The sequence below is a fragment of the Onychomys torridus genome, chromosome 1 (genome assembly GCF_903995425.1).
Source record: "Onychomys torridus chromosome 1, mOncTor1.1, whole genome shotgun sequence".
Taxonomy (NCBI): Eukaryota; Metazoa; Chordata; class Mammalia; order Rodentia; family Cricetidae; genus Onychomys; species Onychomys torridus.
The window spans coordinates 121,819,427-121,843,626 of record NC_050443.1 but is presented as its reverse complement, the minus strand read 5'-3'; the positions used below and the strand labels follow the sequence as shown (position 1 = coordinate 121,843,626).

Genomic DNA, 24,200 nt, shown 5'->3' with positions numbered 1-24,200 from the left:
CCCCAAAGGGAGGCAAGAGTGAAGGGAGATAAAGGTTCAAACCCATAGTCAGTACTCCCTCCACCAGTGATGTACATCGGTCTCAGGGTGCTCAAGAGGACTAGACATAAACACAGAAGAAATCCATCCCCCTAGGCCAGGGGCAGGCAGAGACATGCCAGGAGAGAAGGACCTGCAGGCTTGTCTATCCTGGATTCAGGTCTCAGTTTCCCCCTCTGTAAAACTGGAACCCAGAGCTCACCATGTCTGAAATTCACATACCTACAGTAGTCAACTTTCAGCACAAGGTATCTTGCCTTTAGTGAAGGGAGATAGCCTTGTTCTCTGATCCTTTAGCTACTTGGAGCTGAAGACTGAGGTCAAAAGGCTTGGCAAAAGGGCACTGCACTGGTGTACCATATGGCTGGGATCAGCTGAGTCAGGGCTCCCCACTTTGACTACACCTGTGCAGCAGGTCTATATGCTAGGAAGCTTGGTTTCAGGGGCACTGTTCTCTCCCCAAGATCCATGACACCTGAATGGTAAAGACAGGCCAGGTCGGGCCCAGGGAGGAATCACCTCTCAGGGCCTTGGATCTCCGTGTTGTCAACAAGAGTAGCTGAAAGCTCCTGACCCATTGGGCCATCTAGAAAGGTGCTGGAGACCCCACAGCCTGCCCTAGGGAAGCAGAGGCCTCAGGTCCATTCAGGAGGTCCTGGTGCCAGCAATGCGGTTCTGGGGTATATGAGGAGTGTGTTAGCACCTCACAGAGCCTATGGCAGCTGGGCAGGAAAACACAAGCAGGAAAGCATAGCTGAAGAGACTAAGCCAAGGTGCTGGTACCCTCATGGGTCTCAGCTTTCAGAGAATAACATTCAAGGTCCTTAGGAGATGAGGTTGAAGCCCTGAGCACTCCTCCAAATACTCCAAGGACCAACCAGTCCATAAAGGTCCCATGAAGCTGTATATCTTTGCCAAAATCTCCTGTAAGGTAGTAAAGAGGCAGAGATGTGTGGTGATATGGGTCCCTAGTCCTGCAGCACCATTCTTGTTCACAGTAGAGAGTTCTGTTGGGCTGTCTCCTACAGTGTCTCATTCAAGTGGCATGTGTGGCCTGCAGTCTGTGGGTGAGCCCTGAGAACTGCTTCTTCCCCATTATGAGGGCAGGAGGCAACGTCACAGCAGAGTGGCCTTCAAAGGGCCTCTAGGCTGCTGACAAGCAATGGCCATAGGTTGTGACTCCCAACATCAAGAAAGTATAGTATTGAGTCTACAAACTACAAGCCCAGGTCATAGCGTGAGATGTGGGATGTGAGAGCTCTGGCCTTGACCTCCTTGCCGGGACAAGCCCTGCATCAACCATGAAGAAGGCTATTCCACCCATAGCCTGTAGAAGCAGGCACAGTTTGTTATCTGGGCGAGGAGATCCTGGCATTGGCCTCATGGTACTCCTGGTGACCCTGTGATATGAGAGGACAGCCAATTGGCCAACCACCAACAGGTGCCCCGGAGGCTCTGGCAGGCTCCACAAATCCTCAGGACTCCACCATGAGGGCTAATTAAAAACAGCTCACATTGCAGTATGTCCCCTCCCAACCCCAATCTGGCTCCTCATGGAAAGAATGGCCCAGAATATAGGAGTAAGCTTTGCTTCCATTAGCTTCCAGGTTAGAAAAACTGTTGTTTAGAGCAAATGGCCAACAACTTCAGTCTGCCTGGGTCACAGAAGATGTGAAAACCTCAGATCTTCTCTTCTCAATTCTGCCCACCTTCTCTAGATAGGGTCTCCCTTAGCCAGTCATCTATTCTTTACTCGTGACCTCCCAACACATCTGCTCTGCCAACACATTTAAGGTCCTCTAGCCTGCGGGCTGAACACCAGAGTTGGCCCTGCCTACCTTCCTATGACTCTCCTCCATGCACTGTCTGACTAGAGCCTATCCACAAGTTGTGGTCACCTTCTTCTCTGTTAGGAAGCTCATGCTCCTCTTCTCAAGATGGGGCATCCCAAGATACACGTACCAGGATGGTGGCACTCACCAACAGGCTGAGAGGCATTTTACTACCTGGATGCTGACCACTCCAGCCTCATGACAACCTAGCAGGAAGCTGGAACTTAAACTCACAGAGGATCTGGAGTTCACTTTCCCAGGATGCTGCAGAGCTCCTGAGGGAGTCCCTGGTGTGTTGGGCCAATGCCAGCAGAATCCTTCCATTCACAACCTCTGCCCCTATTCTGTGGCAGAGGTTCAGCTGGTCCCTTCACCTGGTGCCAATATGCAAATCAGGATGGAACCAAACCCGGCATTCATCTGTACCACAGGCTGCAAACTCAAGGCAAAAAAGGTGACAGCTCAGCATGCTGGCACACATGCAGAAGCTTATGATCAACATAGAAGGCTCAGTGGCTGGAAAGACCTTAAGAATCATGTCCCCAACATATAGACTGTAGATAAAATTCCAGACTGGCTGGAAAGGAAGTAAGATTCCTCAGGGGTGAGTAAGTGGAGTGCAGGCCCTTGTGAGGTCCAGCTTTTGACCAGTGCAGGACCCAGGGCTACACTCAAATCCTTCATGCTCCCAGCCAGGCAGTGGACAGTAGATGCAGATAAATTGCTGTGTCTGAGGGTATGGAGGCTTCCTTCAGTGTCATGGGGTCTGGGATCTGACAAGCTCATTAAAATAGATTTAAAATAGCAAAGAAGAAAAGAAAAGGATGATTGGATTCATGGATCAGATTGACAGGAAGCTGGGTGGGTGGGTGACTGTGTGGACAGGTGGATGCTGATAAATGGAAAGATGGATAGGTGAGTGGAGGGTGGATGAATAGGTGGATGGCCAGTTATATGGGCATGAGGGTAGACTGGTAGATAGATGGATAGGCTAGTTGGCTGGCTGGCTATATGGATTGGATGAAGGATAGATGAATGGACGGACAGATGGATGGATGGATGGATGGATGGATGGATGGATGGATGGATGGATGGGGAATTGGTGGGTGGACTGGTTTGCACATTGAGCATTTGTTTATAAGGGTAACACTGCTCTCATGACCCACATTTCCATGCCTCTGTGTGGTCTGAGTCTATACTTCATTTTAGGTAATATTTTACAGAACACTTTAACAGTCCTGAAGAAAGACATCAAATTGCTGATTTGATGAATGAGAGTGTTTTAAAGACCTTACACAGAGACACATCAAGGGGTTGAGATCCAAGCATAGCTGGATCTGCCTTCCCAGACTCCAGCATCACTCAGTATTCTGAATACTCACAGGTTGCTCTGCCTGCTGGCTACCTTGTCACTGGCCTCTTGTCTGACAGGGTAGTCAGATTTGTTTTGGAGTTATTAGCCATCACTAACAAGTTAGGCTCTTTGCAGCAGCCTATGCCTATAACCACAAGGATGTAGAGAAGAAAGCATTCCCCAGCAGTGGGGCTGAGAGGCCAGGGAACACTCTCAAGAGCTGGTGGCTGCAATGTAAAATCCAATCTGGATTCTGGAGACTTTGGTCCTGACTGGCAGTGGATGGGCTGGACTTCCATAGGATATGGACAGTGTGAGCAGCACTCACATACAGTTGTTTGGAGGGTGAACAATACCTTGCTGTGATCACTTGCCACAGGCTAGAGAAGCATCTGAGCTTGACCAACAGGCTGGAGGCAGAGCTTCCTGTTTATTCCTGTCCTCCTGGGCACAGGAAAGTTGTGAGCCTCATACTCAGTGACAACATTAAGCCTTGCTGAGTCCTACCTTCCTCTCAGTAGCTCATAAAGACCCTGATATCCTTCACAGACCTCAGGGAAGCTAACCTGCTCAGAGCCCAAGAAAGCACCAGCAGGTGACTGTGGTCCTGGGCTCAACTTCACTGGACACAATGGCTGCCTCCCACTACTCAGGGAACACTGAGCACAGGGCACCTAATTACACATGATATGACATCCACCAACAAGAACTAATGGAGCCCCAGCACTCAGTGAGAGGGACTTGTCTGCATGAGGACAATGCCATGGCTTCCTCAGAAGGTCAAGAACAGGAATCCCAGGTGATAGCCATTAGTCATTCCTAAGAGCTGCACACACATCACTTCAGTAGCCTGAGTCTCATGGAGTCTGATCGGAGATCTAAGCTAACCCGTGCCTGAGGCTGTCAATGAGGTCTCTGCCACCCCATCTGGAAACCCCTGCTCTGCACACAGTGGACTACCTCGGTTGTGGCTAGTTGCAAAGCCCTCTTCAGAAAGGGAATGATTTAAGTCACAATGCGCTGTGACTTCTGTTTCACGGCTTCCATCGCAGCCCAAATGTGCTAATAGTTAAAACGAGGGGGAAGGCTGCACCCCGCCTGCGCTCTATTGGGAAAGAGTGTCGGGCTGTACGAAGGCCGCCATAAGCATCTGCTCCTTGTCCCGTTCATAAGCCATCTCAGATGGGGCCATCAAAATTCACTGCCATGAGCACGTGCAGCACCAACTCATTTGTACATTTGTACAGCACTGCGTGGTGGGCTGTTAGCACACTTGAGCCTGACCTCAGCTATGCCACGTGGGTGGGGGACATGATGCTGGTACCTAATTGTATGCCTGACATGCACCCCTCAGAGTCTGCTGCCTCCTCAAGTCTTCATCAGTGACTCAGTAGACAACATTAGACACACAGATATGATCCAGCAGATGCCATCCCCAGTAGCAAGAAGCTCTGCTCCCCTCATTCCCCTAAAGCCAAGACCCCACGCCCCAGGCAATGCACTTATCTTAGAAATGTACATTGCAGGGCTCTGGAGATCAAATGACTCAGCTTGTAAGTATTTGGCATATAGGCCTATGGACCTGAGTTTGGTCCCCAGAACGCACATTAAAAAAAAAAAATCTAGGTATGATGGCATGCACTTTTCATCTCAGCACTGGGGAAATAGAGATGGAAAGATTCCTGTGGTTCACTGGTCAACCTGCCTAGCCTAAACAGAGAATGCCAGGTCCCATTGAGAGAAGAGACCCTTTCTTAAAAAGCAAATTGGATGACTCCTGAGGAATGACACCCATGGCTGATCTGTGTACCATGCATGTGCACACATGTACACACACAAATGTAACTTGCAGTGGCATCTTTGCTAAAACCTCTTACGGACTTTTAATCATAGAAGAGAATTCAGGCCATGCTTTTCGACTATAAGACTCAGGGAACCTGGCACCCCAATGTAGCCTAATATTCCTACTTCTTCTCATGGACTGTGCAGCCATCTTGCTGTCTGTGGGCCTAGGAGATCTCTAGAAAGCTTTGCCCCTTATAGGAGCTTGGAATAGGCCATCCAACTGTCTTCAGGTGGCTCGTTCTTCCCAATGCCCAGACTCAACCTTCTATAAGACCTTCCCTGAGCTCTCTATTGGTGGGTAGTTCATCTCCTGTGACCTTTGCTGTCCTTTCTCAAGACAGTGCTAGTTTGCTAGTACTGGGTGGGTGGATGTGTTTGTGGGGGGTGGGTAAGTAGGTGTATTGGTAGATAAATGGATGAGTGTGGGGAGTGGTGGATGGATGGGTGGCTGAGTGGATAAGATGGTGGATTTATCTATGTGTGGATGGATGAGTAGATGAATGGGTGGGATGGTGGGCAGACAGATATGGAGATGGGTAGATGGACAGGTGGATGGGTAGATAGGTAAGTATGTGAGATAGTAAAGGGTGAGTAGGTAAGATGAGTGAGTGCGTTAATGGGTAAATGGATAAGTGGGTAGGTGTGTGTGTGTGTGTGTGTGTGTGTGTGTGTGTGTGTGTGTGTGTGTATGTGGTGTTAAGCAGATGCATAGGCAGGTGGAGGTGTGGATGCCTGAGTAGGAGAATGGGGAGGTAGGTAGATGGGTATATGTGTAGGTAGAGGGTTGTTCCATGGGTGAGCGAGTGGGTGGGTGCATGAGTTGCTGAAAAAATGGGTGGAAGAATAGGTGACTGGAGAGATACCACGACTCTCAAATAGAGTCCAGGAAACCTCCCCGCAGAAGTTAAAACATTAAATTCTTAAATCAAGAAAGCAGCCAATCAGATCAGAGTCTCTGTGAAGAGAGAATCAGTCCAAAAGCCATCACCATACAGGGTCCTACCCCAGGACGAGTTCCCAGTCTCTGCTTCAGTTCCTGCCATCAGGTTCCTGCCCTGCATTACTGCCCTGGCTTCTCTCAGTGATGGACTGTGATCTATGAGTTGCACTATGTAATAAACTCTTTCCTACTCACATTGGCTTTGGTCAATGTCTTGTCTAGCAGTAGAAACCTAACTAAAGCGTCACCTTTCCTCTCCATTCATCCAGTATGGCCACATGAGCACCCTGTGGGTCAGGGCTCTGGATAGATAATGAGGACAAGCCATGCACAATCCAGCCTTCCCAGAGCTTACTGCTTGTGGGAAGAGGCTATGGTAAGAAATGTGGCTGTGTGAGTCACAAGTTCCCCCCAGAAGGCAGCTCCACACAGGGCTCCCAGGATGTGATACAGCTCAGCTCAGCCACCCCTTCACCCTAGGGTTGCGAACGAGCATGAAGCCCCTCCAGGTTCACTGCAGGCAGTGAGAGCCCTGCAGGGACAGGCGATTCAACAAGCAGGGTCTGCTTAAGGCTGCAAAACATGTAGGGTGCTAATCAGGCCCTGGGTCTGTGCCCCCAGCCACATGCTGTGTTTAACCCGAAGCCCTATTATACCCATTTCCACTTGAAAATGAATGAGTCCCATATCTGCTAATGGTTTTATTCCTCCAAACTATCCTCTTAAAAATAGGCTGTGAAGGATGAATGCTTTTAAAACACTGGCAAGCGAGGTCTGGCACAGCCCTGATTGTGGAAGGACATTGTGATGGGGATTCAGATGTCTCCCTACTGCCCAGCCTTCAATCACCAGCTCTGAAACAAGAGGTGGGATAATTGTGTGTTCTTGGCCCGACCTGTACCTGAACTTGCGTCACAACATATGAATTCAATCAAAATTCTCATCAGAAATCTTATTTGGTGAGAAGCAGGCTTTTTAGACTGAAATTGGTGTTTTAAAAAAAAAAAATCTGCAAATAAGCATCGCAGACTTAATTGCGCCAAGCTGGCCTCCTCTCCAAGCCAGTTAACTCTCTGTGGCTCAGAGCCACAATGTGCAAACCCAGCCCCATGCCTACCTTGGAGGCTGTGGGGTCTGTGTCATCTGTGTCTTGCCATGGTCCCAGCAGGAACAGAATCAAGGCTCCAAATGGTCTGCAAGGGGGAATCTCTGTGTCCTTTTATCCAAAGAGACTAATTTAGCTGGGGCCTACTATGGGCCAGGCCTGGAAGATGGTGTGGCAGGGAACAAGTCAGATGTGGCTCGTGATCCCAGGGAATGAAAAGTTGGGGTGTAAATAATCATAGCAGTAAGTAGGGCTAAGCTGGTTCCAAGCCCAGAAGCTGAGGAACTAGGATGAGGCCAGCCCTCCAAACAGGCTTCTGCTAGTCCATGCTTCTTTGTCCCCTGGGGTACAGGGGCCTCCAACCCGCTGTGCATCAGAGTTACAGGGCTGGGAATACACAGCCTATCTTCCCCTCACAGGTTGTCATATAGCCACACTCTCTCTGGTAGCCAGAGCTGTCACCATAAGGATGAGATGTGGGACCCCCACACCCAGTTAGCAGAGGTATTACAGGCTCAACTGTGTCTATTCCTGCAAAAAAACAAAACAAAAACAAAAACAAACAAACAAAAAAAACCAAAAGTCCTTCCTATGTTGGGAGTTCTCACTTTCGTGTCCTAGAATGTGATCTTATTTATGGAAAAAGTCATGATATAGGTTACACTGGGGCCCAAATCTAGTACATGGGAGAATTTGGTCCTGGGGGATGAAGCCGCTATCCATAGCTACCAAAGGAGCCATCCTGCCACACTTGTGTTTCTGACCTCCAGAACTGGGGATATGAAAGTCCCCAATGGATTGTACTTTGATTTGACAGCGCAAGCAGACGCAGGCAAGGGGCCTTGGGAAGAGTTGCTACCCCCAGGTGTTTTCTGAGACAAAACAGTTCAAGATCCCACCTACTCTCTGCCACTTCCTTCCTGGGCTCTGTCAGCTCGAAGACAGAGGGAGAGGTGCCTCAGAGGGGCAACATTCAGATAGCCAGGTTGGCTTTTGTTACTATGGCAACACCACTGGGCATCTTGCTGTTTAGCACATCTGGAAATTGGAGGGGGAGTGAGAAGGGATGGGGAGACGGGAGCTCCAGAGCAAAAAGCAGAGGTTCAGTGAGAAAGCCACTCAGGTTGACTGTGTCTGTGCAGAGCCCCCCAAGGCAGAGCCTCCCAAGGCAGAGTCCCCCAAGGCAGAGCTCCCATGCTTGTGAACATCCTACTATGTGGCGCAAGGCTGATGTCCAGGTCAGCCATCAGATAGAAAACTGAGGTCTGACGAGAAATGGCCTAGCAAAGTCATGTGTGAACTGAGAGAATCTTTGGGGTGTATGAGGGACCTTTCCTTGTGAAAGACTGGGTGCCATGCCCTTATTCCCCCAAACTGAATGTCATTCCTAATCTGACAGTGCTGTAAGATGAGACCCTTGGGAAGCATTTAGGTCTTGGGGTGGGCCTCCTGAGTGGTGTCAGTGTGCCTAGGATGGTAGCCCATGGAGCTTGCTAGCACCCTATCTTGTTCCTAGTGTCCAGTGCTACAAGAAATGAACCTGAGCTATTGGTCTATGGTATTTTGTTACCATAGCCCAAATGTACCAAGGCCTTCCCTCCTCCATGGAGACCCAGAGAGCATATTATTCATGTGGGGGTCCAAGCCACCCCTGAAATGGTTACATTAGACCCACAGCCCACCACAGACAGTAGAAGAGCCACCATTCCTGAGTCCAAGCTATGGTTCCTGGCATCTGGCCTCCTCACCAGACAAGGCAACTGTACAGGAAAGAAAGGCCAGGCAGGGTCCATACTGAGCTTGAGTGAACCCAGAGCAGTTACCACAAAGGCAACGCCCAGAGGACTTGAAAAAGAAAGCAGTGGGCATGGGCCGTGGCATGATTAAACATGGTCCCTGACCTCCAGTGTGATAGAGGTCCATTTTGAGACTCATTTGTTCAGTAGGCACTGAATACTGGGGCTGGAGAGTCAGCTCAGTCAGGAAAACGATTGTCATACAAGCATGATGACCCGAGTTCAATCCCCAATACCTATGCAAAAATCTGGCTGCAATAGTGTGCTTATTATCTCAGTGCCGGGGATCCAGGGACAGGAGGATCCCCAAAACTCACCCCTCAGAGTCAGCAGCTACCTCCCTCAGAGTCTGCTCACATTTCCAGCCACACATCCACTGCCTCCAGGGCCCTGTGCCTGACATTCTCCACTAAGAGACCCTACTTGGCTAGCCTTCAGACTAGCCGTCCCTGCTATCTGTGAGTCTCCCAGTCTGGAGGGCCACAAGTGGTGGCCACTTTTTGGATAAGACTAGGACTCTTACGCTATCGGGAAGGGGCTGCAAGGGTCTCCATACTCCTGAAGGACTCAGGTGCCAACCCTGGATCCCTCCCACAGCCTTCTGAGGACAGGTGCAGAGCGGGACTGGGGAGCTGAGGCACATGGTGGCCTTCTGGAGAACTCAGGGAGGGGTTACTTAGGAAGGACTAAGACCTAAGGCAAGGGCAGTGGGGAAGGGAGCTGCTGCAGGACACCATACAAACAGAGTGGCCTCAGGTCAGGATTTCAGCCCCACCTAGGTCAGGGGCTGCCAACGGGAGGGTGCAGACAGAGCAGAGAAAGAAAGTGTCTGCCTTCAAAGGAAGCAACATTGGCCCTTCCATATTGACTTCCCAGGAAGAGAAATCAAAATAGCAATTGGCACAGGGGCTCCTGCACCCAACCCCTGGGTTCCAGGGGAGCCCTCTGCATCCCTCCTCAGGCAGGAGGATGAACTCGGGGTGGTGCCTGGCTTGAGTGACTTCTGTGATCAGATCTGTAGCCATCCTTGGCTCACAGAAGCCTCACCTTGATCTCTGCCTATATCCTCAGGTGACTTCCCCTGTGTGCCTGTGCTCGTACAGCCCCATTTGTAGGACAAGGGTCCACTCTTATGCCCCACTTTAGCCTGATGACCTTGGCAAAGACTTTATTTCTGAGGAGCCAGGGCTTAGGGGTCCACCACTCAGCTCATCACAGATGACATTGGAATGAGGGTCTTTGAGGTGGCTGGGTGGATGGGACTGTGCTGAGGCCACCAACACAGAGGGCCACATAGGGCAGGGACTTTAAGGAGCAGCACAGCAGGACCTCAGGAGTCTCTCACAGAGGCCACAAGTCTCTGCAGTGGGGCTGTGAGGGGAGCCTGAGGGCTCCCCTAGCACATTTGATAAACAGACTGGACAAGAAAGGGAGGGAACGGAAGAGAAGATGAACAAAAATGACCATGGACTTGTGAGGAAGACGCCTACATCCACAATGAGTCAGTGCAGGCCAGACACACCCAGCACTCACAGGGCCTATTCGGCCTCACAGAACATTGGGCGCTCCTCAGGGCAGAGTGGGGTGGCACAAATCACTGCAGGCCCCTTCTGACCTTGACTCAGAGGGTCTTTGAAGGCACTTGCAATCCCCACTCTGGCTCCCTATTAACATTTAAAGCAAAACCTGACCCACTCCCCTGCAATACTATCCTGAAAGGCGCTTCTGTGTGGCCTAGAAGGGAGACCTGGGATTATTTCTAGAGAAATAATTCATTCAACAAACACAGATCCATAGTGCCAACCCTGGAAACCAGAGGTGTGTCAGCATCTGTGTGTCACCCGAGTTCTGTGACATGTTGCTTGTCATGTCACACAGCTCATGGGTCTGGGCAGCATCCCATCATGGGTGGCATGAGGAGTCCTGTGGAAGACAGAGATAACTACACTAGAAATAACAAATAACTATAAATAGCTGAAAATTGGTTCAGGTCAAGGCTGACAGGTATAGGAAAATTTTTCCACTTTCCAGATCTTTCTTCAGCTGCAGGATGGAGGATCCTGAGTCCCTCTGATGGCTGTTATACAGGTAGCATGGGTGCTAGGCAAGCCACAAGTCCCAGGGGTGCAGACTTTCAAGTTTACAGAGGGGTCAGGGTAGACACATCTGTGAAGATCAAAGGAAAGTGGGACTGACTGGGAAGAGAGGTGGGGAAAGGACACAGACCCATCTTTGGTAGCAAGAAGCAGTCATGGTGAATCGAAGTATTAGTTCCCTTTTATGACCAGGATGAAATGCCTGAGGCTATGTAACCTCGTAAGCAAAAAGGGTTCTGTCAGCCCAGCGTTTAGCAATCTCCAAGGTTGGGTACCAGTACTGGCTGGGTTCTGGTAAGAACCTCCTGGCAGGTGGCATTGTAATGGTGGGCAGACAGAAGAAAAGACCACCTCACAAGGCACCTCACAAAGGCAGGGAGCTGGAGAGAGGTGGGAACCCACTTGTTAAAGGCCCTAGCACCTAACATTGCTATGTGGGATCCAAGCTCCAGATACCCGAGGGCTTGGGAGAGAAATTCAAACCACATCCCACCCATGGCAGTGGAAGTACTCCCTATGGCTGGGTGTGAGGAAGACACGCCTGTCCAGGCAGAGGAACCTATGGAGACATTGAACGTGGGTGTGTGCAATCCATGAGGCACCCACAAAAAGCCACTGCAACTCTGTGGCATCCCCTCCCTGTGCTAGGCATCTGCCGAGCTCTCTGTCAATTGAAGAGTGGCTTGTAGGAATTGATGAGGACGTCTTACTTGGTAAAATGCTTGCCATACAAGCATGAGGGCCTGAGTTGGGATCCTCAGCATGAGAAGAAAACAAACAAATAAACAAACAAAAAACAGGGATGATGGTGCATGCATATCTATAACCCTAGTGCTGTGGGGTAAAGACAGATCTCCAGAGCTCGCTGGCCAGAGCCAGCTTCACCAATCTTTAGTAAGCAACCCTACCTTCTGTGCTCTGTGTGAAGCCTGGGGCTACCTGGCCTGGCATGGCTAGCTAGGAGGAAAGGCACCTACATCACCTGGATAACCAGCTCCTAGAGGCATGAGGAAGGAGGCTTTCACTGCCCATGACCTATACAGACACTACACAGGAATACCAATGACGTCATGACTCTGAAGGAAATAGAGCATCAGGGACCAGTTGTGCTGGATGGTCCCTGCTCCTCACCACAACCCCCACCCCGGAGGCAAAATCCACATCTGGACTGTTGCAGTTCATAGGATAGTGTCTGTGGCTTCCCCAAAACAAAGAAGTGTTGCCACGGCAACCTCAGCACCCAGAACTGAAGCCTATTCTGAGATGCTAGACAGTAAGTTTTGTTTCTCAAATGACTCGGGTAGGCTCTGCTTTGAATGCTTTAACCTCTGATGAAAGCCCCAGGAGTGGGAGGAGCGGGGAGTCTCGGGAGAGGGAGGCATCCACCATTCCCCGGAGTCACAGCTGTTCCTGAGATGTGAAATGAATTCTTATTGCTGAAGAAATCATTATTGGGGCCAGGATGGCTCAGCAGGTCAAAGCACTGACCACCGGGCAGGAAGGTCCATCCACAGGAAACAGCGAAAGGGGAAACAATTCCCCCAAGTTGCCCTCTGACCTCTCCATGAAACCCGTGGCATGTACATATCCACACACACACACCACGCCAACAAATAAATCAACGTGATTTAAAAGTTTTTAAATTATCATTGCCATCTCTAGAACACAGCACGTTACAGACTTGACTGGTATGAAATATTTATATCAACATGATCTTGCCTTATGAAAAGTCTCTCTTAACACAAAGAGGCATAGACCAAAAGCATTACTGTTAAGTGACTGTCATGATAGTTTTGTGGGAGACAACATTCCACGGAAGAGTAAATAAGTAAGAAGTAGTTACAATTGCAAGAAAACACCAATACACTGTGATCTGTGCTGAATGGCCCACCCAGGACATTTTGATTATATATGTATTTTGATATATATATATATATATATATATATATATATATATATATATATATATATATATATATATATATGGTAGAACACTTGCCTGGTATGCACAAGGTCTTGGGTTCTAGCCCCAGGTCTAGAGAGAAACAGAGATTGGAAGACAGATTGACAGCCAGAAACCATCCCAAATCCAAACCCTGCTTTCTATGAAAGGGCTTCCCACCATCAGAAAGTGAAAACATTCCAAGACCATAGGTCAGCAACCATCTATACCGTCACATCACAGCATCTAGTATCTCCGGGCACTGGACCAGGCATCATGTATTCATGCCCTCATTTCTAACTTCCGGCATCCCCATGGGGGGGGGGGGATACCACAGAGGACGTATTTCATATCACTACTCCACATGGCAAGATCACTTTTAGTAATAGTCATGTAATAAGCATTATTTTCTTGATTCATGTATTTGTATTTGTATTTAAATGAATCATTGTAAAAGAATAAATGTCAATGTTAAAGGTCTTATCTGAACTCAGTAAGACAGTTCCTAAAACACTGAAATCTGCACTCCTGAACATTTCCTCCCCTGCCATCTGCACTGGCTGCTGGTTTACCTGGTGCCCCAGGATAGAAGAGCTGAAGAAACACAGGCCTGCCTCTTTCCACAGCAGGAGTGTAGGAGAGTTGCTATAGGGCTCAGTGCAGCTCCTACTAAACCTGTATCAGGCTAGGGCTGAGGCCCACATGTGGCTGGAACTGTGGGCAACTGAGGTCCCCTGAAACCACTGACACATGGTGCTTAATGACAGGACACATTTTATTTATCCCCCTCTGAATACATTTGTGTGCATATATACATGTGCATGTGCCATATGAAGGTCAGAGGACACCCCAGGGTGTCAAGCTTCATCTTCCACTTCCTTAGAGGCAGAATCTCTTGTTCACTGATGCGTGTACCAGGCTTGCTTGCCCACAGGCTTCCAGAGACTCTCCCATCTCTACCTCTCAGCACACCTTAGAAGCACTGGGATTACTGATATGGACTATCACAGCTGGCTTTAGGCAGGTTCTGGGGATGGGGACTCAGGTCTTTATTCATGTGTGACAAGTACTTTACCCACTGAGCCATTTCCCAGTCCCTCCCATTGGCCTCTTGATGCAATCAGATAATGAAGTAAATACAAGATCAGAGGCAAAAGATGGGGCCCACACCCTGAACTCTCCCAGGGGCCAGCTGTCAACTCCTGGAACTCACCAAGCTCCTGAGACAGATTCCTTTGTTCTGCTGTATTTGCTGACATCTGTCACCTGCCCTTCTCCTGTCCCATTCTGTCCTGCTCTTTGGCACAACACTCTCTTCTGCCTGGCAGGCTATCGTGTGACCATGTGGCCTAGAACTAGCTATTGACCTAAAACAAAAGAAAGCCACTGAGATCTGGGGTTGGCTCAGCCCCAGCTTCACAGCCCTCTGCCCTCCAGCCCTGCCATGTGCCTCTCTTTATTCTTCCAGATCTAGTTGGATTTTTTTTTCTTAAAGTTATGTGTATATGCCATGTGCATATGTGAAGGTCAGAGGATAACTTTCAGGAGTTGGTTCTACTTCCATTATGTGGGACCTGGGGACCAAATCCAGTTTGTCTCAAGCTCCTTTACCCACTGAGCCATCTTGTCTACTCTTGATGAGTATTTCTGACACACTCACCACTCCTCCAGGCCTTTCTCCGATCTGAGGAGAAGAAAGGAAAATGAATGTCAGTGGCCACTGTGACTAGTTTGGATGGGCCGATGCCAAAGCCATCTCCCCAGAACACATGCTGATGCTTGTCTGGCCAGTGAGGACCAGGGCTCTCCTTAAGTGAAGTCACCCATGTTGACATGGAGGAAAGAACTGATGTTCTGTGAATAGTCTACAGAGAAGGGAGGACCCTCCTCCATGGTATGAGCTGGCAACTTACTCAATGAGCAGTCCCGAGAGCCTCATGGCTGTTGGGCTCTGTCTTGACTGGGAACAGTGTAGGGGTATTGTGTTCTCCAAAATATTGTGCACTCTAATAAACTTATCTGGGGTCAGAGAACAGAACAGCCACTAGATACAGAGGCTAAAAAATGGTGGCACTCACACCTTTAATCCTAGCCTTCTGGAGGCATGGATCTCTGTGAGTTCAAAGCCACACTGGAAACAGCCAGGCATGGTGACTCATGCCTTTAATCCCAGGAAGAGAGCCTTTAATACCAGGAAGTGATGGCAGAAAGCAGAAAGGTATATAAAGGCATGAAAATCAGGAACTAGAGCTGGTTAAGCTTTTAGGTTTTCAAGAAGCAGTTCAGCTGAGACCCATTTGGATGAGGACTCAGAGGCTTCCAGCCTGAGGAAACAGGATCAGCTGAGGAATAGGCAAGGTGAGGAGGCTGTGGCTTGTTCTGCCTCTCTGATCTTCCAGCATTCACCCAATACCTGGCTCCAGGTTTGATTTTACTAATACGACTTTTTAAGATTCGTGCTACAGAACAGTACAGAACACAGACTGATGGAGCCTGATGGGGCAGGCAGGCAAGCAGGAACAGAGTTGGTGAACACAGCGGCTTGGAGGAGCAGGGAAGCCAAGCTGAGCACTTGCCCCAGCAGCAAGAGAGAGTGCTGCTGGCCTGGATTGAAGGAGAGAACAGGAAGGCCGCCCCCGACTATTGCTCTCTAAAACACCAAGCAGTGTTTCAGCCAGGTTTCAAGCTACACAGAAAACACAGCAGCCAGCATTTAGCCAGGATGCTGATGGAGCTTCAAGTAGGATGGAATTAGCTGTCTGGAGACCAAGTCACTCCGAAGGCAGGTCTCTGGAAGGGACTGAACAAAGCCAGGCCCCAGAGCTAAGTGTTACTTTAACCTCAACCTCCCCCATGCTGGGGGGAGGGGATGGGGGACAAGGACACAGTGCTTGTACATCAGCTGGCTGCCCCACCCCACTTTCTGGAGGAGTTGCTCTATCAATAAGACCATGCTCAGGAAATCACAGAAAGCCACCTTCCTACGACAGGAGTGCAGGGTCCTCCCAGGCCTGCCTGGCACCCTCTAGGAGCCTCCCACTGTGTGAGATCTTGCCGATCACACCACATGACCACAGTGGTCTTGGCCAGGGTGGCATCGAGCAGAGGATCAGCCTCTCCTTTGATGAACATGCCTCTGACATTGCAGGTTAGGCTTCTCTTGCTCTGTCAGAAACAACCTCCTGATTCTGGGAACATCCCAGAGCTAGAAGCGGTTCTTTCCCACTGGCTCCCAGGAGCCTGAGCAGGGCCACAAAGAAACAAACTGGACAAAGCCCATTTGCAAAAGACTCTTCACTCATTCACACCCTCCCTGCTGCTCCAGCTGAGCCCTCTACCCCTCCAGATCATGTGACACCAGCCTCTTCCCAAGAACCATGATGGACATCTCGAGGGTCTGGTCTAGAGGAAGCAAAATATTTTGAGGGCTCTTTATCAGCCACATTGGCATCTTCAGGCCAGCAAAGCCCATTTAGCCATGGCCTTGGGGGATGATGGTATACTGATATGAGAGTCTCTCATGCCTGGCCTGTCTGCCTCTGAAGCTAGGACCCAATAGAGCTGCAAAACCAAACAGTGATTGCTCATCCCTGCATTTCTTCTTATAACTTCTGCCACTCCACTGAGCTCTGACTTGTTCTTTTCCGCTGGGTTGGAGTGAGCCCCGTGGAAGTACACGCATGGGGGAACCCCCCCTCCTCTTGATACAGCCCCGTGAAGTCTTGCTATTGCTGCTTATTAGAGCAGAATTAGAAACCTTCCCTCGCTCTGTTTAATTCCATCACCACCACACGCATCCCGCCTACCTCACAGCCCCTTCCATCCACACAGCCGGCATACCTGGACCGCCATAAAGAACCACAAGGAAGAGCCCCTACTCCCACCCCCCCCCCACTGCCACCTCGGCAGCCCCCATCCCTCCTCGGCGCCCTCCATCCCTCTTGCATTTGGGCTCAGCTCTGACCCAGAGAGTCTCCAATGTGCAGCTGTGACGGGTGAAGGGGGAGAGCTGGGCATCTGCCGAGGCCCAGAGAGAACACGGCTGGTCCAAGACCACCCAAACAATTCCAGACTGAATCTCATCCTTTCCAGTCCTTGGTCCAATGCTTTTTCTTCAGCTCCACTACCCAGCAGCCCTGTGGGCTTTAAGAAGGAAGGTCTTCAAGTTCTAGTGCTGAACATAGGCTTCCCCTGGCTTACTGAAGGCTGAGGGTCCCCACAGAGAGACACAGGAAGAGTCTCTCGGCACCAGTTCAACTGGGGCCAACCTGGGTACTTAGTCGCATCCAGGCCTGTCATTGGACGTGTTGCCAGGGAAGGCATAGGTGATAGGCCAGGGTGGATCAAAGCTTACAAGGATCCTGGGATTCTAGCAAGACTGTTTATAAACCATGCTCAGGACGCTGCTGAGAGTGTGGAGTCAGGACTAGAGTCCCAGCTGCCTGGTAATTATTTGCCAAGCAGTTCTTCAGAGCAAAGCCCAGGATCTGGGAGCAGTGAGTGAGCAGAGCTGGTCCCTGGTACATATCTATCCCAGGGTTAAGTGGACACCTCCTTCCAAAGCCGCTGTTTCAAAGCCCAGGAGCTGAGCACAGCAAACACGGAGCTTGAGCCTGAGCCCCATCTAATCTGGGATAAACTGGGTGTCTGATTTCTTTGGGATAAGCCACTCTGCTGAAAGTGGAAAGGGGGTTCTAGCCACTCCGCTTCCTGACTGAGGGCCCCACATGACCAGCAGCTTCAGGCACCTGTCCTCTCTGCTTCCCCTCCATGTTGGGCTGTCCCCTTGAACTGTGAGTGGGACAGCCTTCCCCTCCTTAGGCTGCTTTTTGTTAGAGTATTTCATCACAGCAACAAGAAGCTGAGACAGGTAGAGAGTTGGATCTTAACTCTGAGCAGGCTGGAAGGTCACTGAGGATGGACCCTCTTAGGATCAGCAGGAGCTGAAACTTCAGGGCTCTGCTTAGACAGAAAATGGCATCTAATCACATCTCAGCCCCGAGGAGAGCTACATTCTGCTGTCTATGTATCTTATGTCAGTTCTTTCTACATCTGAGATCATAAGGACTGGGCAACTGAATGCAAACCAGAGAGAGGTTCTGGTGACAGCCACTTGTCAGTCCCAAAGGTCATACTGAGGTCATCTCCACAGTTTTCACCATGGATGCTGGGGTCGGGGGAATTTTATACCCAAGGCTCCTCTCTAGGTGCCCTGCATGCTCAGGGGAGACCCACAGACTCCCTTACCCTATGAGGATCTTCGGACCAGTGAGCAGCAAGGACCAGAACTCCTTCAACTACATGAGGCCATCTCTCCATTGTACTTAACTACCTTGCTTTTTTTTTTTTAAAGACAGAGTCTAACTGTGGTAACCAAGGCTTACCTAAACTTCACTGTATAGTCAGGTTAGCCTAGAATTCACAGCACTCCTCCTTGCTCAGTCTCCTAAATGCTGATATTACAGGGGGGAGTCCACCATGCTTGGCTGTGCAAGAACCTTGGAAACCTGGGAGTGAGCCTCATCAACCTTCCAGAGGAACAGAGTTAAAGAATAGGCCTCAGGTGTGATGCCAGCATGAAGGGCAAATCACACAGGAAAGGGGAGTGAAGGGAGAAAAAACAGGAGGAGGAGGAGGAAGGGGGAAATGTGGGGAGAAGGGGGAAGAGGAGGAGGAGGAGGAGGAGGAGGAGGAGGAAGGGGAACAAGAGGAGGAGGGTGGGAACAGGAGAGGCTGTCCTGCCTCACTGACTTCCACTGAGCTCCTGAGGACCCTCAAGCAGAAGCTGAAGGCAGCACCTATGGCTGGAGGCTGCGATTCAGGCCAGTAGCCCACAAGCCAGAGCTTTAGGCACACTCCCAGTGAGGAGGCTGAGCTCCTGGGACTTAACATCCTCCGGAACAAAACCCAGGGGGAGCAACTAAAGGACCCTCTGACTGGAAGACCTGGTCCCTGCCAAAGCTCTGAGACTTGAACAGCTGACAGTGTCTGCAGTGGGGTCTGGGAGAGCCAAGTGTGTGCCAAGGAGAGGTGGCACAAGGCAGACAGAGGATCCTGATACAGTACACTCAGTCAAATCCTTGAGGTGGGGGTGTGGATCTGAGTGACAGGGAGGACAGAAAGACCACCCCTGTGCTACCTTCCCAGGCTGGCATGGCATCGAGAGGAAACTGCAGAGGAGGGACCTCCTGAGATGAAGGAGGCCACGGCTCCAGGTGAGTGGCCAGCCGTTGCTAGAGAATCTGCTGCCAGCCACTGAGGCCTGCAGGTGTGGGCTGTGCTGAGGCAGATCTGAGGCCTGCAGGGGCAGGGCCAGGAGAATGACTAGCAAGGAAGGGTTAAGGACCACTTGGTCTGGCAGGCTGTCCACAGCCCACTCCTGCCCTCACGCATAGCTAGGACTACGGTCTGAGTTCTAGGAGCCTTCCTCTGCTGGTCACTGGTAGGATAGGGGGTGGAGTGGGTGACAGACAGCACATTCCCATCCAGTTGGATACAAAGTGCTGAAGTCCCAGCACCCGGGAGGCTGATGCAGGAAAATCACCACGAGTTTGAGGGCAGCCTGGGCTACATGACGGGTTCACGGTGAGTCTGTGCTATAGAGTGAGACTCTGACTCCAAATGCAGTCTGGGCATGGGAGGAGCCCACTGCATGTCTGGCAGATGGGGGAGGGGCCCTGGTCCCCCTCTCTGAGGCTGCCTACACTCCACACCCCTGGAGTTCAGCTCCTTGGGCGGATCTCAGTCTTTCTCCCTGCCTACCTATGGCAACTGTGGAGTTTCTGTCTGCAAAATCCTGGAGTTAAAGTTTTTAAGATGAGATGGATAGTTCCAGTGCCCGCTAATTGCCCTTGCCTTACCCACTGGTCCAGGGCCTAGGGCAGTCTAAGAGAACGAGAGGATGAAGGAGGCCAGACAGGACCCAGGATCGCACCCAAGGTGAAGCACAACCTTGTGGGAGGCCGCTTGGACTCTGTGGTAAGATTCCAACCCCCAGCCCCTGGCCGCAGAGGATGCTGCTCTCTCCTTGGACTCAAGCCAGAGGCAGAGCCTGCAGGCAGAGAGAGTGCAGACTGCAGACCAGCCTGGGCCTCAGGTAAGGCTGGACTGACTGATGATAGGTAGGCAGGGCTGGGAAAGATGGGGGAGGCAAGCAAGGGTGGGGAAACGCTACACAGGCAAGAAAAAGGTAGACAGATGCTCATCGCAGAATCGGGGTGACCACACTCTCAGGACTATCTTAGCTTTCAAGACTTTCATGAATTTTCTGAGTCCCAGTAGATGCACAAGGTTGGGGTATCCCAAGTGGCCACAGACCCTATGGTTTAAAGGGAGTGAGGGCCAGAGCTCTGTAAATTTCTCAGGGACAGAAACAGTCTAGGTCTGTGTGAGCCATCCTGGTCATGGTTTGGAGACATCAGACATTCATGAAGACCTAAGCCCTGCTTCCTCCAAGTGTGCGGCATGTCTGACAGCCACCACCTACTTTTTCCTTCCCAGGTGTTTCGTTTTCCAGGATTTCCCAGAAACTCGCTCCCCTTCCACATAAATGACAGAAGGCTTGCTTGCTGGTTCAGATCTTTACTGAGAGCTGTCCATCACCTCTTTAACCCCCACAATAGCAAGAGGAACTCTGGAGTGGACAGTGACCACAGAGGAGGAAGCAAGCAGCAGATAACAGCGCTGGGTCTACAGGTCAGGACACCCTGCTATGACAGTTCCAGTAGGTACGCAGCCAAGTCCACCCCAGGCACTGTCCTTTGACAGGGTACTGGGGGAGGGGCCACGGGAACCTTTAAACAGCTAGTCAGGCATATCTAGTGATGTCTGAGTTTGAGGATGGGAAGAGTATGCTGCATAGCATCTGCCATAAAAGAGGCCATATTCTGACAGGAATATGGAATATTCTGTCCAGAGAGACAAATGTTCCATGTTGAAGGGAGCTGCTAGAGACCACAGGGTGAGGGTAGAGGACAGTGGTATGCCCCTGGAGCTTCTGGCGTTCAGGGCATGCAGGACCTGAAAGTCACAGGCCAGGAAAGGCTCCAGATCAACCCAGAACTCAAAGGCATCTCTCTCTCTGTGTGTAGGAGGGAGTAGGGGTGCTGTATATACACTTCCCAGCAGCCACATATGTCCACTGCAGTCATGGCCTGGATGACCTGGAAAGGAAGGAACAAAGCAGGACACATCATGTCCTCACCTATCCCTCACGCAAGTGGCATTCTGATTGGTTGAAGGGAGACCAGACGAGGCAAGCTGGAACAGATGGAGAACTGCTTAGAAGGCACATGGGAGTGCACGTGGACAAGAGTGCACATGGACAGACAGGGACCACGAAGACGAATCACATGGAAATGCACACAAGACAGAAGGCCGAGGCCTGCTGCCACATCCTACTAGAAGCAGAACTACAGTGCCTTTGGAGCTCAGTGCACAGCATAGGACAGGCCAAGGATGGCGACAGACCTGAAGGGGACACTCCCCCAGGGGAGTTAGAAACCCCCAAGCTAAAACATCACCCCCACCTAATGCATCTGCAGCACAGGGATGTCACCAAAAAAAGGTGTCACTCAGGTGGCACACCTCTGCTTTATGACTGGGGAGAAAACTCCTGGATGGGAGAAGAGGCAGCGAACACAGAACCACAACAAACCATAGACCAAAGCCTTCAACAGGCAGACAGGAACTAAGACCCCAGTCACAGACAGGCCTGAGCCAGATAGAACCGGATAGAGCCATCAGCCCAGTGCAAGGCCTGGGTGGACACACACACACACACACACACACACACACACACACACACACACCATACTTACACAAATTTACATGTCTTTCTACCCCGCTCCCCCAAAGGGCAACAAGAATAGGGTGAGCCCTACCAGCCAGTTCACAGACCATCTGCTTAGAAACCACAGTGTCTCCAAAGCTTTCTGTCCCCCACCCCTGCTGAACTACTTGTCCTGAAAATATGCTGTGGGAATCCGAAGACAGCTGTGTGATAGCCGCCTGATTCTAGAATCATTCTCCCTTCCCTTGGGGAGGATCATGGAGGGGGAATCCACAGTGGGGACCCTAATCTATCCCGTTAAATTCAAGGAAATAGGTCACCGGTTGGGTTTTCCTGACAACCTGCTGGAGAGTCTCTCGGTGAACACAAAGGCTCCCACGGCTCACTTCAGATAACCTTGCCTGTTTCATCGGAAGTAGCACATTTCACAGTGAAAACGCCAAGCAAACAGAAACCTCTCAGGTCGGAATTCTTTTATTTCCCAGCAGGTGGTATCTTCCAAACAGGTATATTCTCAAAGAACCATCAATCAAAATAAGCCTGGATTTCACATTCTTACCCCCCCCCCCCACACACACATAATACTACGTGAAGAAATTTGAAAACATCTCCCTCCATCCATCATCTATGCAAATCCACAGAGTAATGATACAGGCTCCAGGTCTGGAAACCTAGCAACCGTATCCAAGTGCTCCTTAGTCAGCTAAGCAGCCACCAAACTCACACACACCTCGGCTCTATGGACTGCTGCATATTCTCTCTCTCTCTCCTCTCTCTCTCTCTCTCTCTCTCTCTCTCTCTCTCTCTCTCTCTCTCTCTCTCACACACACACACACACACACACACACACACACACACACACACACACCTCAAGACGAGACTCTCCGTAGCTGCGGAAGGACAAGACAGAGGAAAACAAACCTTGTTCCGCTGAAGAAGCACAACCCATGTCATTTAATCCATCTGACAGCGCATCTCCCCTCAGAGCCAGGCAAGAACAAAACCAGCAAAGACTGGGGAAAACAGGTTAGCTGGGTTTTCGGCTTATCAGCGTGCCACATGCTTAATACTTGCATGCTTATTTCGGACGTGGGCTCCCCAGCTCCCCCCTGGCCTTGCTTTTAAGGGAAGCCTTCCTATGGAAGTCATCCTAAGTACTCTGTGGCCAAGGCACCTCAAGCCGGTTTGGCTCATCTGCCCAGCCACAGTTTACTGTGGGTGACAGCAAGCCAGGATTAACTTCGATATTCACAGCCTCTCCCAACCAGCACTTTCTTCCAGCTGGCAGATAAAACAACCTGATGGAGGTCACGTTTAATATTTTAAAGGGCGGCGCGGGGGGGGGGGGTGCTTAAAAAAAAAACAGCGCAGAATCAGACAAGAGCAGCTCGCAGGCTGTGACTGGCTAGCACATCAATGTGCACGCTAAAATGCCATGTCTGCTGGGAAGACAAGCTGTGACCACATGAACTCTGCAGACCTCCAGGTATCTATTCACCAGTTGCCTCTGACCACAGCATTATGGCTGCTTTCCCCCAAAGCCACATCTGCACTTCCTGAGTGCTTTGATTTCCCAGAAGCACACTAGCAAGTGTGGAAAACACAGACTCCCCCATTCAAAGGCAGGGGCAATTTGATTTTTTTTTTAAACAGGAAGGATTTCCCTGATTAACCATGCAAAAGCCAGGGAAGCATTTAGCCACTTTTAGTGACCCCCAACTCAGAATGTGGAGGACTTTAGACTACCCTAATTCAGATATATGCCCTGACACGACCCAACAGAGGTTGGGGGATTCCCTACCTTCATTTCTTCCTGCCTGAGGTTCCTCTAGGACTGCATTTTGGTCCCACTCAACACAGAGGACTCTGCTCGTGAGCAGCGAGGGTTGCCAGACCCAGGAATGGGGACACACGGAGGGACAGGTTTCTTGCTTTCCTCCTCATTCCTCCTAAGTGGTAGTAGAGCTTAAAATATGAGGTTGTAACACGGGAGGGCTAGGGAAATGGCTCAGCCCCAAGTGTGAGGACCTACCTGAGTTTGGATCCCCAGAACCCATGTAAAAAAGCCAGGTACAGAGGTTTATGCTTACCATACCGGTGATGGTGACCTGGGAGGCAGAGACAGGAGGTTCCTTGGCACTCTCTGACCAGCTAGTTCAGCCAATTGGTGAACTTTCAGGCCAGTGAGAGGACCTGTTCCCAAGAAAAGGTAGATGATCCCTGAGGAACACCACCCAAAGCAGTCCCCTGACCTCCCATGCATGAGCCCAGAGGTACATCTATCATCACAAACCATCACCACACAAAAATACACAACAAAAAGACTGCAAAGTTGAAGCTCCAGACCACCCAGAGTGTGTGCCCCATGGTGCCTAAGATCAGTATGGACGCAGGGTTTTATGCTGAGAAAGGAAGGTGACAGAAAGGCTGGCCCTGGATAGTGAACAGCATGGGGGAGGG

General features: G+C 50.5%; 1 protein-coding gene across 1 annotated transcript in view; it reads right to left on the bottom strand.

The window, feature by feature from the left end:
* Shank2 (SH3 and multiple ankyrin repeat domains 2) overlaps nucleotides 1–22,997 on the bottom strand; it is a 300,678-nt gene extending 277,681 nt beyond the window's left edge. The window contains exon 1 of the mRNA XM_036200105.1: nucleotides 22,662–22,997. Coding sequence (XP_036055998.1) covers nucleotides 22,662–22,689 — 28 coding nt within the window. The 5' untranslated portion in view covers nucleotides 22,690–22,997. The remainder of the gene's footprint in view (nucleotides 1–22,661) is intronic.
* Nucleotides 22,998–24,200: the final 1,203 nt, after the last annotated feature.